Source organism: Mirounga angustirostris, unplaced genomic scaffold, assembly GCF_029215605.1.
Source record: "Mirounga angustirostris isolate CCGP_5_RB_7025 unplaced genomic scaffold, mMirAng1.0.hap1 SCAF_4, whole genome shotgun sequence".
Taxonomy (NCBI): Eukaryota; Metazoa; Chordata; class Mammalia; order Carnivora; family Phocidae; genus Mirounga; species Mirounga angustirostris.
In genome coordinates this window covers 175,150,832-175,164,570 of record NW_026991712.1, presented here as the reverse complement: position 1 = coordinate 175,164,570, position 13,739 = coordinate 175,150,832, and the positions used below count along the sequence as shown (strand labels likewise).

The 13,739-nt window shown below is 42.3% G+C and overlaps 1 protein-coding gene across 11 annotated transcripts in view; it reads right to left on the bottom strand.

Annotated features, from left to right (window-relative positions):
* The window catches only part of HP1BP3 (heterochromatin protein 1 binding protein 3), a 37,492-nt gene extending 25,253 nt beyond the window's left edge, over positions 1-12,239 (bottom strand). For 2 of the 11 annotated variants that reach the window (XM_045898535.3, XM_054513101.2), the window contains exons 1-5: positions 12,088-12,239; positions 6,358-6,553; positions 5,814-5,913; positions 2,476-2,629; positions 624-783 (exon numbers count right to left, since the gene is read on the bottom strand). In XM_045898535.3, coding sequence (XP_045754491.1) covers positions 624-783; positions 2,476-2,629; positions 5,814-5,913; positions 6,358-6,453 — 510 coding nt within the window. In that variant the 5' untranslated portion in view covers positions 6,454-6,553; positions 12,088-12,239. Of the gene's footprint in view, positions 1-623; positions 784-2,475; positions 2,630-5,813; positions 5,914-6,357; positions 6,554-6,910; positions 7,059-11,509; positions 11,647-12,087 lie in introns of those variants that run through there. The other 9 variants (XM_064589819.1, XM_045898541.3, XM_045898539.3 and 6 more) reach the window with 9 other exon arrangements.
* Between the last annotated feature and the right edge of the window lie 1,500 nt (positions 12,240-13,739).

The following is a 13,739-nucleotide window of genomic DNA, read 5'->3' as shown; positions in this document are numbered from 1 at the left end:
AGTCAGTGGATTACAGCAAAGTCAGAAAGCTGTGCAAGGAGAATTTTTGGTGATGAAGCAAAATAGTAAGGTTTCTAAGAGGGTTTCTTAGAGTTTAGGTGAGAAAGCTAGCTATTACCAGTATTAGACACTCAGCTCTGAAAATGGACCTAAAGACAGTGTATCTTTTTTAAAATAAAAATCCTCTATGCTATTCAGTTACTCTCAGTCACAATCAGACTTCATAAGGGCAGAGACGACCCTGTTTTATTCTCTGCTATATCCTTAGCAGGGTTACAGATACAGAGAAGTTAGTCCTTAAAATGTTTGTTGAATGAATTAACAGGTTCAGCCTTCAAATAAATACTATATTTAACCAATAAACTGAGCAAAACAAAAAAAATCGTGGAGTTAAAAATACTTGCTATAATAAATTTGAATTAAAAAATTAACAGTGCTCACCAAATGTGATTTTCTTAAAACAAAAACAAAAAACATGAACTTCACAATGGCTTTCTTCTATTTAAGTATTTTTTAGGAAACAGAGCAAGATTTCTCATGTCTGGACAGGAATATGCCATTTTCAAATAACCCAAAGACGAACAAAATAGATCTAAGATGAACTGTTTGTAATAAAAACTTGCCTTAATGGCCTCAGTTAGGATTGCATCCATCTTGGGACGTGGGGAGGAAGCCATCGGTGTTTGTTTCTGGGCTCTGGCTAGCTGGCTGGCAGAAAGAGTAGCCCAGGAAGGTATTGTTTTTTTCACTTTCTTCTCCTTTTCTTTAGACTGATCTTTCTCACTTTAAAACAAATAATTGTTATTATGCAAAGTAAACTCTGCAGAAAGAGGTATAAAGTCAGAAAGAAGAATAGACAAGGAAAGGATAAAAATTAATGTTTTATTGCCACACTGAAGTGATACATAAAATGAGCAAATTTTCAAAAAATAAAACCTTTTTAAAAAATTGGATACTATAAATGAACCAGAAAGGTGTCTTCTCTTAGGTGCAGGAGAGAGGAGTCAGATAAATTACCACTGGTATGAATGGCCAGCACACTAAAGAAATGAGAATTTTAAAACATATTCTAACAGCTACAACAGCTGTCATTTAGCACAGTGAAAAGAACTCAAGCTCTGAAGTTGGAAGACCTGGGTTTGGGTTTTTGCTCTAACATTTACTAGCTACATGACCTTGGCAGGTAACCTGAGTCTCAGTCTCCTCAGCTGTAAAATAGTAATCTAAGGCCAAATATTTTACAAGTTTGTTGCAAGAATTATGAGATTGTTTGTAAAAACAATTTTGTGAGCTATAAGGCATTACACAGATTGTATTCTAAATAATAATAATAGCACTCCATGCACCTAAAATACAGGGTAGCTGCTAAAAATTCCAGAGAACTTAAACCTACAAAGGATCCCCTGAGGACTACACCCAGAAAGTATAGTTATTACTAAGTTATTCTTTCATTTAAAAAATAATTCCTAACAATTTTGACCAACTATGAAAAGAACAGAATGCGACTAGCTGTCCTGCAAAAAAAACAAAACTTTAATTAAGAATTGCTGGGGCGCCTGGGTGGCTCAGTCGGTAAGTGTCTGCCTTTGGCTCAGGTCATGATCCCAGGGTCCTGGGATGGAGCCCCACAGAGGGCTCCCTGCTCGGCGAGGAGCCTGCTTGTTCTTCTCCCTCCGCTCCTTCCCCACCCCTTGTGTGCTCTCTCTCTCAAATAATAAAATCTTTAAAAAAAAGAAAAAAGAAAAAAGAATTGCCACCACATTGTACAGATTACCAGTAGCAAATTTTCCTTTCAGATTCATAAAGTCACCCTCCAAGTGATGAATACTTCATCAAACATACACAGAGTTTTAGGTGATGCTGGCAATAGCTGTTATAGATTAATGTTTTCTAACGTAAGCATATAAAAACAACTCACAGAGGCAGGAATAAAATGGTGAAGTATTTCCCAGGTCAGATTTTTAGAGTCATGTTTCATTTTTTTTTTAAGATTTTATTTATTTATTCATGAGACAGAGGGAGAGAGAGAGAGAGGCAAAGGGAGAAGGAGAAGCAGACTCCCTGCTGAGCAGGGAGCCCCATGCAGGACTTGATCCCGGGATCATGATCTGAGCCGAAGGCAGACGCTTAGCCGACTGAGCCACCCAGGCGCCCCATGTTTCATTTCTTATTGAAATTATGGCAATGATTAAAATATCAGACACTCCCACAATGAATTCTAGCACAAAAAAAATTCCAAATGCAAGAGCAATGAATTTTGAGTTATTCAAACCACTATTATAATAACTACTACAAACTCTAATAGGCCTTACAACTACATAACAAACCTATTTCAAACAATAATTCTAAAAAGTAAATCCCAGTACACAGCAAGTATCTAGCATAAACCAATGTTAAAAAGCCGTAAAACAATCTGATCTACAGTCCTTTTACATAGTCTTCAGTTATAAATAGCAAGAAGGCATAACTCCTTACTCCTTTTTGGTTTCCTCTGAGGACTTGTTCTCTTCCTTCTCTTCATTCTCAGCTTCTCCCTTTGGCTGCTCTGTCTCACTAGATGTAGCAGGTGGAGTTTCATTCTCTTGTTCTTCTACAGTAGAGACAGATTCCTCTGAACTTATGTCTGGTTCTAAAAAATCAGGTGAGCAGAATCGCATTAAGTAGATATATTAGAGACTGAGTCAATAAAAGGGTAAAAGTCTAATTTATTAAACAGAAAAGCCAAATGCTCCAATTGACAGATGTATTTTAAAATGAACAAATGACAATCAGTTGCAGTTTTCTTTCTTTTAGTCCACTCAAATTGCCTATTCAATGGGTTGCTTATCCAGACCATTAGGTGATAAAAGGAGATGGACAAGACAATTACACAGAAAGAGAAACTCATTTTACCTCAAATCAAATTTCTTGCCCACTCTCTGCAATATTAATGATAAAATTCATAATTAAGAAATTAGCTATTTCAGGGGCGCCTGGGTGGCTCAGTCGTTAAGCATCTGCCTTCAGCTCAGGTCATGATCCCAGGGTCCTGGGATCGAGCCCCGCATTGGGCTCCCTGCTCTGCGGGAAGCCTGCTTCTCCCTCTCCCACTCCCCCTGCTTGTGTTCCCCTCTCTCGCTGTGTCTCTGTCAAATAAATAAAATCTTAAAGAAAAAAAAATTAGCTATTTCATAATTTAACAGACAAATCTTAGGAAAGGAATAAGTAACAGAAAATGAACACCTATTTTCCACGTTAAAGGACTGGGGCAAGAGCAGAAATCTGAGAGGGGGAATAGTGAGGTCTGCAGTTGCTAATCTGTGTCTTTTCTCAGCATGTCTCTTTGAGCAGTTACTACAAAACACAGTACCCTAGATTTGGTTAAGTAGGGACTTCAAAGAAAAAAAGACTCTCCAGTGGCAAAACTTAGGCAAAAAAATAAAAGTATAGGTTGAAGAGTTTGGTCATTTAAATTATGTGAACAGGGTGCCTGGGTGGCTCAGTTGTTAAGCGTCTGCCTTCGGCTCGGATCATGATCCCAGGGTCCTGGGATCGAGCCCCACATCACGCTCCCTGCTCCGTGGGAAGCCTGCTTCTCCCTCCCACTCCCCCTGCTTATGTTCCCTGTCTCTCTCTGTCAAATAAGCAAAATCTTTTTAAAAAAATAAATGTGAACAAATTACTATCATGATGAAAACTTCTAAGAGAACAAAAAAATGCCACTTCCTTCTTATAACCAAAACACATATATACGGTTCTAAAGGAATTTCTAATTTTCAACAAATTAAAATTCTAAACCATGAACTTCAGGACAGTCAACTATCATTTGTTGATCTCATCCTAGATTATGCTCTTCAACCATATAAGTTGAAAATCCTCACATACAGGTTTAGCCAAAATTGAAGAGTCAGACACACCTGGATTCAAGTTCAGTCCTTATAACTTTCTAGCTTGCTATCTTAGGGCAAGTTCTTGGATATCTCCAAGTTTCAGTAATCTTACCTCACAGATTTATCATGGGTATTGTATAAAATGCTTTATAGGTACACTTGCAATCTTTGGCCTCTCCTGCTGCTTCTAGAACTATTTCACAAAGTATTAAACCTAGAACTTCATTATAACAATGGTATCTGGTGACTCAGATAATTACTGTTAGATGTATTTTTTTAATCACATAAGTATCTTTTACTGCCCCTCACCCCACCAACTTGATTTAAGTCCTGCGTGGGTAAGAACTTACTAGTAGTCATTATGTTTACTTCTACTTTGCCTTATTCTAAAACGGATGAAAAAAACCGTTTACTGGGTTTTACTCTTAGAGCTATAAATTCAATTTCATATTATTTTCTCAAGAATAACTGCTTAGGGGCGCTTGGGTGGCTCAGTCATTAAGCGTCTGCCTTTGGCTCAGGTCATGATCCCAGGGTCCTGGGATCGAGCCCCGCATTGGTCTCCCTGCTCAGCGGGAAGCCTGCTTCTCCCTCTCCCACTCCCCCTGCTTGTGTTCCCTCTCTTGCTGTCTCTCTCTCTGTCAAATAAATAAAATCTTTAAAAAAAAAAAAAAAGAGTAACTGCTTAATAGTTGATGGATTAATAAAGGTGCAGTTAATTCAACAGACTGAGTATACAGTATGTGTAAGACACTGTTTCCAACTCATTAAACTATCGCGTCTGTCCTGTGAAATGCAGGATTTATAAAATCTAAAGTATGAGTGAAGTCTAATTATTTTTATATACAAAATACTATAATGGGAGATTATACACAGAACTTGTGAAGTGACTTACTGACCCTTTCTAAATTCCTGGCTGACTTTTCCAATACCTGAACTCTCTGCATGTATTCTGAAAACTGATGTGATTAGTGATTTAGTGGCTTTAGCTGATTGTAAAGCAAATGGCGGCTTAAGATGGGCCATAAAGTGGCTTATCACAGTGCTGGACAAGATAACCAACGTCACCTCGCCAGCACCTCTCATTTTTTCATATGCTGATTCCCATGTCTCCTAAGTACCTCAGGCTAGTGTACCGAAGTTGTTTGTGCTATTCATCTGAGTATTTTGAAACAAAACCCAGGTTCAGCTGGAAAAAGAGTATATTCCTGCTGCACCAAGGGATAAAGGCAACAGGGTGCACATATTTTTTATTCCTAATCTGTGCTGGTCAGCAAATACTTAGTACTAATAGCCACAACAGGGACAGCACCATGTGCTCATCCCTGGCAAACTGAAGATGAAAGGCAAGGGAGAAAGGGGAAAAGGATAAGGAAAGAAAGAAAAGGGTCACAAGAAGAAAAAGAAAAACAAGGAAAAGGAGATGCCATAAAGGAGCACTATTACCCAGGTTGATGGTTCTACATTTTTCTTGATTCATTATGTTCCCAACTCTGTATGGCCGATCTTCTCTCCAACAACACCAAATACAAACCAATACTTTGATTGCCCATTTGTTCCCTTAAGGCCTCATGATGATTTCTGGGTGACCCTGCACTGTCTGTCTTGAAGGCTCAAGACCCCCATTCCTCCACAGTCTTCATCCCCACGACACAGTATGCCCAGAAGTTACTCTTTGACGGTTCCTGTTCTCGCCAACTATTTTCTTTTTAATTCCAAGAACATGAAATTTTCACCTTCTAAAAATCTTTAGAGACAAGATGAAATTCTTACTTTGCTCATTTTGATCTGGAAATGACATATCCATAGGTACCACTTCTTTCAATGTCCCCCCAAAACAGCCATAAAAAAAGAACAATTAATTAAGTTCAAAGGAATTAATGGGATACTCCAAACTGGAATAGAAACTTTTGCCATTTTAAGTTGTCTACTGCTTTACTTTACCTGGCTTTTCTTCCTCCCCTTCAGCAAGCTTGCTTTTGGGAGGAGCTTCCCGCGTAGAATTCACAGTTCGACGAATCGGCATGGTGCTATCTTCTACCTTCTAAGAAAAAAGACAGCCATAATCACACATGCATAAGAAAAATTCTCTTTTTTCTTTCTCAAGGGGCCTAACTGGGTGTTAGAAGATGTAGGAGAATTCTTCAAGTCGACTCCAGGATCTGATGCAAATTACTTTTAACAAGTTTTGTTGAAGTAATAAATATGATTTTTAAGAAATACTTTTCAAAATATTTTATTTTAGCTAGAATTTCAAATGGAAACAGGTAATTATACTTGATTTGGAATAAATTTAGAAGGTTGGAGGTTTTCTCAGGAATTTGAGGGGAAAGGGAAGATGAAAAGAATTTTGTATGTTTGATTTTTTCAGATTCACAACCCAGAACTCCCCAAAGTAAGGAAAGGAACATGTACCAAGAAGGACCCAGCAGGGCCTGAAGTCAGGGACTGATCCAAGAGTGAGCTTCAAGAATGTGTCAGCCCCTACCTCACCTAACTTGTCCGCGTGGATCAGCTGAGCTCCTACTATAAGTGGGAGTGCCTTAGGATGGACGAGTTCACCTTGAGACGTATCAGTCGCCATTTAAAATAATTTCTAGGCCCGAGTACAGGTTACACTCTGAAGCCTCTGCTGTTAACCACAAGGATTTTTCCTAATGGTTTCAGTGTGGTGAAGAGTCAACCTAAAGCACAGAAAAGACCTGGTGTGAAGATTAACAGAAACAAAACTAAACTAAATGTCTAAATTCAACACACATCCAAAGGGGAAAAAATTAACTATAAAACTTATAGTTAAGTGACAGATGACTTGATCAGTTATCATTCAGAAAGATAAAATCAACTATCAAAATACAGACTACGTAAAGCAGCCACTAAGACAAACGCACAAGCCACAGCAGCTGTTGCACCTGCCACGTGAACAAAGGCAACAAGGACAAGAAAGCTCCTAAGGAACCTAACCCCATTCCCCTCCGGCTACCATCAGGAACTTAGAAAGGACAGAATAAGGAGACTAAGGAGCAGTTTAGTCAAATGTTTACTCAATTACTGAAGAGAGAAGGTTTTTGTTGTTATTGTTCTCAAACGGGTCAGGAAAATTATCGGCAACCTTGACTTCATCTCCATTAGATAAGTAATCCAAGGGCAAAAATCCTGCTGAAGAACGTGATACTCTAAGAGCCTCCAGACCTAGAGAAGCAAATTTAGACCGTCACCTAGGAGAAGAGAAGTATGCTTCCAAGACCTTATTTGTTATTTTTAAAGTAGGCAAAACTAGCACAGAAGAAAGAACATAATTAAATATTCAAAGATAAAACCCATGTAGTCACTCAAATTTACCTGATCATTAATACTCTCTGCCCTCAAAAAAAAAAATCTCATCTGGGACTCAATGACATTTTATAATAAAAATCTCTCCAAAATATAAGAAAATGATCATTTGAGTGTTTAGATCTTTGTGCTAATGAACATTAACAAAGAGCTGGGGAATAGCAGACTAGTCATTCAACCTCTACTTTAAGCTCTGACCCTGTCTAGGAATTCAAGAGCTTTCAATTTGTCAGGTAATAGTCCCAAGCTACAACTAGGATAAATCCAAAAAACCCAAACATAGAGAATGCTTTCACATTTACAGGGAAAATCTTTTTTTTTTTTTTTTAAAGATTTTATTTATTTATTTGACAGAGAGAGATAGCGAGAGCAGGAACAGAAGCAGGGGGAGTGGGAGAGGGAGAAGCAGGGTTCCCGTGGAGCAGGGAGCCCGATGCGGGACTCGATCCCAGGACCCTGGGACCATGACCTGAGCCGAAGGCAGACGCTTAACGACTGAGCCACCCAGGCGGCCCCAGGGAAAATCTTTTTATGGGAACCCCAAGAGCAATGCCAGACTTGTGAACTGTCAATCAGCTGCAAGCAAAGGCAGTTGATAGAATTCAAGATGCACTAAAACTTACTATCAAGAGTAAATTAGTAAAATTCATGAATATTTTAAAAATTATGTTATAAAAACTACTTAAAATGTTCACATAGCAATTCACTACAAAGAATTACAAAATACAGAAGTAAAAATAATTGGTTTTTGATCTGTGAAAAGAGGGCCACGATGGGCTTAAGAACACTATTTAGGCTTGTGAAACCTAAAAGTCTATCTTGGAATAATTTGAATACAAAAAAACCTGCTCATTCATGCAACCAGCACTTACATAGTAATATATTTTCTTGAACAATTAAAAAAAAAAAACTAAGCAAATCTGCTGCTCTTTTCACATGTGAACCCTGTAGAGAAGTAAACCACCACAATCAGGTTATTCTTGGTAAAGTGATACGGCTAATGAATTCATCTTTCTTAACCCACAGTAACACTAGCTACGTTGAAAATGCTACTGTGAAGTCAACAAAAACCTTCAGGAGTCTCTGTTCATAGGATATCTTGAAAAAATATTTTCCCTGTAAACACAATACTGAAAAAAGTATCAAAACCTTTCCAGTCTACTATATTCATTAATTACTCAAAACTAAAACAAATGAGTTAAAAGGGGAGGGGGCACGCAAAGGAAGCTACTACTAATGCCAATGTGATGAAACTAAAATTAGGGCAGCAAGTACATGGTCCATAAAGACATTAGACATCATTAACCCAAGGACAAGAATGACAGTTTAAATTAGGCCGGGTAAGAAGCATGCCCAGGTTGGAATTAAAAAAAAAAAAAAAAAAAAAAAGGGGGTTTGCCCATCTTCCTGGCTGCATCCACCAAAAATATAAATCCTGACACTCTGCTGCTTAAAACCTCCCAATTACCATCCCCCTATTTTACTAATCTCACCTCCTACTACTTTACCCATCACTCTACTCTCTCGACTCCAAACACAAAGACCTTTTGGCCCTGGCACTGTGCTCTCCTCATCCCTGCCTCAGGGTGTTTGTACTTGCTGTTCTCTTAAACTAAAACACTCTTTTCCTAGACACTTCAATCAGGTTTCTGCTCAATGTCACGCCCCTCAGAAAGGCCTCCCGTCCTTCTCATTCTTCGGGTTTCTTTAGCATTTAATACCAACTGAAAGTCAAAATGTGTGTTTACTTGTTTATTATGTATCTCTCTCAAATGCACTGAGAGCACTAAAAGGGCTAGGATCTTTATTTCACACTGTACTCGTAGCACTTAGAACTGTGTCCAACACATAATGTGTTGGGACAAATTTGGGGGAAAAAAAGTTGAACAGTGCCATCTAATTACTTATTACTATATTTAGTGTACGTGAAGAACACTTAAAAAAAGGAACCCAAAGTTATTTGGGATAAATATTAAGAAATGTTTGCCTCAGAGGCACCAGGCTGGCTCAGTTCATAAAATACAACTCTTGATCTTGGGGTCATGGGTTTGAGCCCCACATTGGGCACAGAGTTTACTTTAAAATAAAAATGTTTGCCTCAGCTCTGAATTTCCTTGGTTAAGGGTCATGGAACTTAAAGCTTCAGTCTGGGGGCGCCTGGGTGGCTGTCATTAAGCGTCTGCCTTCGGCTCCAGTCATGATCCCAGGGTCCTGGGATCGAGCCCTGCATCGGGCTCCCCGCTCAGCGGGAAGCCTGCTTCTCCCTCTCCCACTCCCCCTGCTTGCGTTCCCTCTCTTGCTGTGTCTCTCTCTGTCAAATATATAAATAAAATCTTAAAAAATAAAAAAAAAAGCTTCAGTCTGTAATTCTTTTTAACAGGTTGGCTAATGAGTTACTTAACATGTTCAATGTTCATTACAGAGCTAACAAAACCATATGGATGGTTAACTCACACTGCCTTATCATCACCATGTACCTATTAATTTAACTTTTTGCGGCTGCACTTTTGAATCAGACTTTTAGGCTACCATGCTTATTCCCCAGCAGAGAGATTATCTAGCTGGTTCATTGATGCATACTTGGTGCCTAAGAACACCCAAGGCATAGAATAGGTGCTCAACAAATATTTGTTAAATGAAAGGATGATGAATAGGTGGAAGAAGTTTTCAAGCTAGGTTCTTTTATGTGCCAAAACCAATCTGAGTTTACCTGTGGTTTATGTGGTCCTCCTGTGGTCTCCAATCTGGGTTTGTTTGTTTTTTTTTAACGTTAGATTAACTATACAAAGAGTTGCCTTTGTAAAAGGAAATTCTAAATTGTTTTTAATTTAATGCAAGCAATAAAAAAAGGTGATAAAGTCTAGAATTTCAGAGTTTTTATTTTTCTCTACATTATGAGAAAGCAATAGAAAAATTAGTAGGAGATTAACAATGTTAGTAGTAGTAGTAATTTTTTGATATCCTTGAAGATATGCATTTTAGGGAAAATACTATTATTTCATATTTTACCATAAAATGTGTGCAGTGTTATAAATTACAAAATCATCAGCTACATGCACAAAATATATCAAAATGTTCGCAACCTCAAGTCTTTCACTATATTCAGACTTAACAGTAATGTCACAAAAAGCATGCCGGTAATTTGCTGGCAACTTTCCCCCACCCACTTTTACACTTAAATAAATCAGTATGTACCTAATTACCTTGGGAATAGATGGTATGTATGGACACTACCCGGCCCCCCCCTGAAAAACACAATCACAACCTAACTGCCTAAACAGTTATGATTTTCATCTATCTGTAACAGTTCAGGATACTTCCTCCAACTTTCTGCCCTCAGTCGTCCAAGTCAGTTTAAAAACGCAGCCAAACCAAAAACAAAACAAAAAACAAAATAGATCTTTAAAATGTTACTTCTACTTTGAAACATAGTAAACTGAACTTTTCAGAAGAGCAATAAAAACTTAAAAGAGCTCAGAGTAGTTTTATTCCCATGCCAGATAAAACAAAATCGAAGTATCTTCCAAAATAAAACCAGTCACGTCGAATTTCACTCTAAGACACGAGAGCTGCCTAACAAGTCCCAGGCGAATTCCTAGACGTATTTCTAACTGGATTCTCACTTTGCGGTGTAATGAAAAGTCAGGAAGCATAATAAACAACAGAGAGAATTTAGAATTTGTACGCTGAAGGGGCAATCTAGTTCACCTTGTCCAGTCCTCCGTGCAGGAGAGAATACTGCCCCCCAAAGGTTAAGTGACCCGTCCTCGGGCACAGACAGTGGCCAATTCGGTATCAAAACTCAGATCTGAGGCTCTCACTTCAGCACTCCTGCCACCTCTTGACAAACGCTCATTTCACGAGTTCGACTTTTTAAATTAGAACCACACCTTCTAAGGTGCGGTGAGTTACAAGCTCTGGGCATGCCAGACGGGAAAACGAAAAGCTCAGGCCCGCATCGCAGGAGCAGCAGGAGCAGCAGCAGCTCGGAAACGCCCGCCCAGACCGCTGAGAGGCACACGGGGAACAGCGCAGCCGAGACAAAGAGGCAGGGAGCGGCCGGTGCGGGGCGCGAGCAGAGGCGGGGCAGCGCGGGGCCAAGAGGAAGGCAGCGCGGCAGATGACAGGAGGGCTCAAGGGCGGCGGACACCGAGGAGCTGCGGCGCGGGCTCCGCGCGGCCGGCAGCTCGGGACGCGGGGCTCGCGCTCGGGGATGCACGCGGCCGAGGCCGACACCACGACCCCGGCAGCGGTCGCCCGCGCGACACAAGAAGCGGCGGACCGCGAGCACAAGCGCTCCGCGCACTCACCACTGGGAGCTCCGTAATGGCGGCGGCGGGGGCGGAGAAGCCGGGGGGCGGGCCCGCCGCAGCCAGTCACCGCCGCCGGCATCTTTCGAACCCGCTCCAAAAACCGCTGAGGGAGTGGGGCGGCGGGGGGAGGGGAGGGCGGGGGCGGCGGCGGGGTCCGCCTCGGGCCTCGGGGTCCGCCTCGGGCCTCGGGAGCATGCGCAAGGCCTCAGCCAATCGGAGCGCAGCGGGAGGACGCTGGCGCAGGCGCGCTGGGACGCAGGGCCCTGGACCAGGGAAGAGCTACCCCCTCCTCCCACCTCAGTCCAAACAAAACAAGGGCGGGAGCGCGCGCGCCAGAGGGCCCCGGAGGAGGCGTCAACGAGAGGGGCAGGGGGCTAGGTCGCAGGGGAGAGGGGAGGGAGGGCGGAGCGGCCGGGAGAGGCAGACAAAAGGCACCACCTCCGGGGACCCGAGCGCCCCGCCCCCTCCACTCTGGGAGCGGCGTCGGCGCCCCGGGCGAGCGGCCTCGACCACTCGCCTTCGGAGTCCAGCGAGCCCGCGCCCACTCCCCGCCCGCCCGTTCCGTCCTGCGTTACCTCTGCGCTCCCCCCTTCCTGGCGCCCGCGTTCCGCACGGCCTCTCGGCGCCGTTCCCTCTGCCGCTCGTCGTCTCCGCCGCCGCTGTCCTCCAGGCCCAGCCGCCCAGCTCTGCCGCCCCGCCCCCCTGCCCGCGGCCCCGCGCGCGCGCGCGCGCGCACTCCCGCGCCGGCCCCGCCCCCGCGCGCGACTGCGATCGCGCCCCCAGCCCGCGGGAGCCGAGGGAACGCGCGCGACTTGCCTCCCCGGCCGGGTGCGCGACAACGTGAGAGGGCGCTCGGGGGCGGGAGGACGCCCGGGAGGGGGCCGTGCGTCCGCCCACGCTTCCCCCGGGTACTGCCCGGTGGTGCCCGTTAGCTTGGGTGCGGTTTCGTTTTCCTCGGAGGAGCACGCTTTTCGCTCCCTTCCCTTTCGCTGCTCTCTAGTTCGGTCCCCGGTCTTAAGCGGGTCTCCGCTTTGGAGCTGCGTCTGTCTTTAAAGGGGCTGGCGTCTCCCGCTTCTCAATTTAGCCACAGCACAAGAGCAAACTGCCTTTCTTTGATGACCGTGGAAGAACTGAACAACCAGATAGCGGTAAATTCGGTACCTCACATTCGTTCCTATTAGGTATCCAGACAGTACAGAGCAGAGTAGTGACTCAGGATAAGAACTGGAAAAGTTGCTTTTCTAATCTATGAAAGGGTCTTCCGTGGCCTCCTATCTGCATACGCAAGAAGGATTCTCAAAAAGTAAACCCTGGCATCAGGAAAGAGGGAATTCCCTTTGAATTGTCATACTACTTTGGTATCAGCGGACTTAGGCAATGTACATACTGTTGAAAAATGTAACTTTTCAGAGCCAATGTATATAGGTGTTTTGTGGGGTAGAGGTAGTGCCAGGAATGAATATAGGGAAATAATAAACACTAGAATTACCCCAAGTTCACAGCAATGTGGCCGATACTCAAATGCGTGTACTAATAATTCTAAAGATTTATTATGAAACCATTTAAGTATTTGCTAGCCCAGTCCTCAGGCTGTATAATTAGCATTTTAACTATCTCACCAGCTTTCCCAGTCATAGCCATCCACTCACTCCATCAGTTGCAAAATGAGCTGTATAAAATTTAACCACCACCAAAAACTGCTTACTAATGGCATTACCAATGCTCTGGCACTCTGTTTTCATATTCAACCTGTTTATAAGGGGTTCAGTCATTTTGCGCCATTTCTTTGTCCTGCTCAATTCCTTTGTTATCAACCTTTCTATCCTTTGTATCCCTTTTTACTGACTCAATTCCATTTCTATGTATTCGTATACTTAAAACATCTTACCTTTGTTCTTTTTCTCTAAAACGTCTTTAGCTCCATCTTATTCAAGAAACTGACCCAGTTAAGAGCAAACTAGAGTTCTCTTCCAGTCTTTTGCTTAACACACACACACACACACACACACACACCCTTTATTCTATTGTTTACAACATGTATACCCAAGAAGGGAAAACCTTAAAATTCTTCCTCAAGGGTGTGACACACAAACCATGTGCTAAGGCTACACTTGCTGAAGTCCGAAGTTTTAAGTTTTCTACTTACAAAGGGATTTTAAATTTTTTACTGTACGTATATATTGGTTGAAGCATTATACATCTGTTAAATGTAACATCTGGCTAGTTT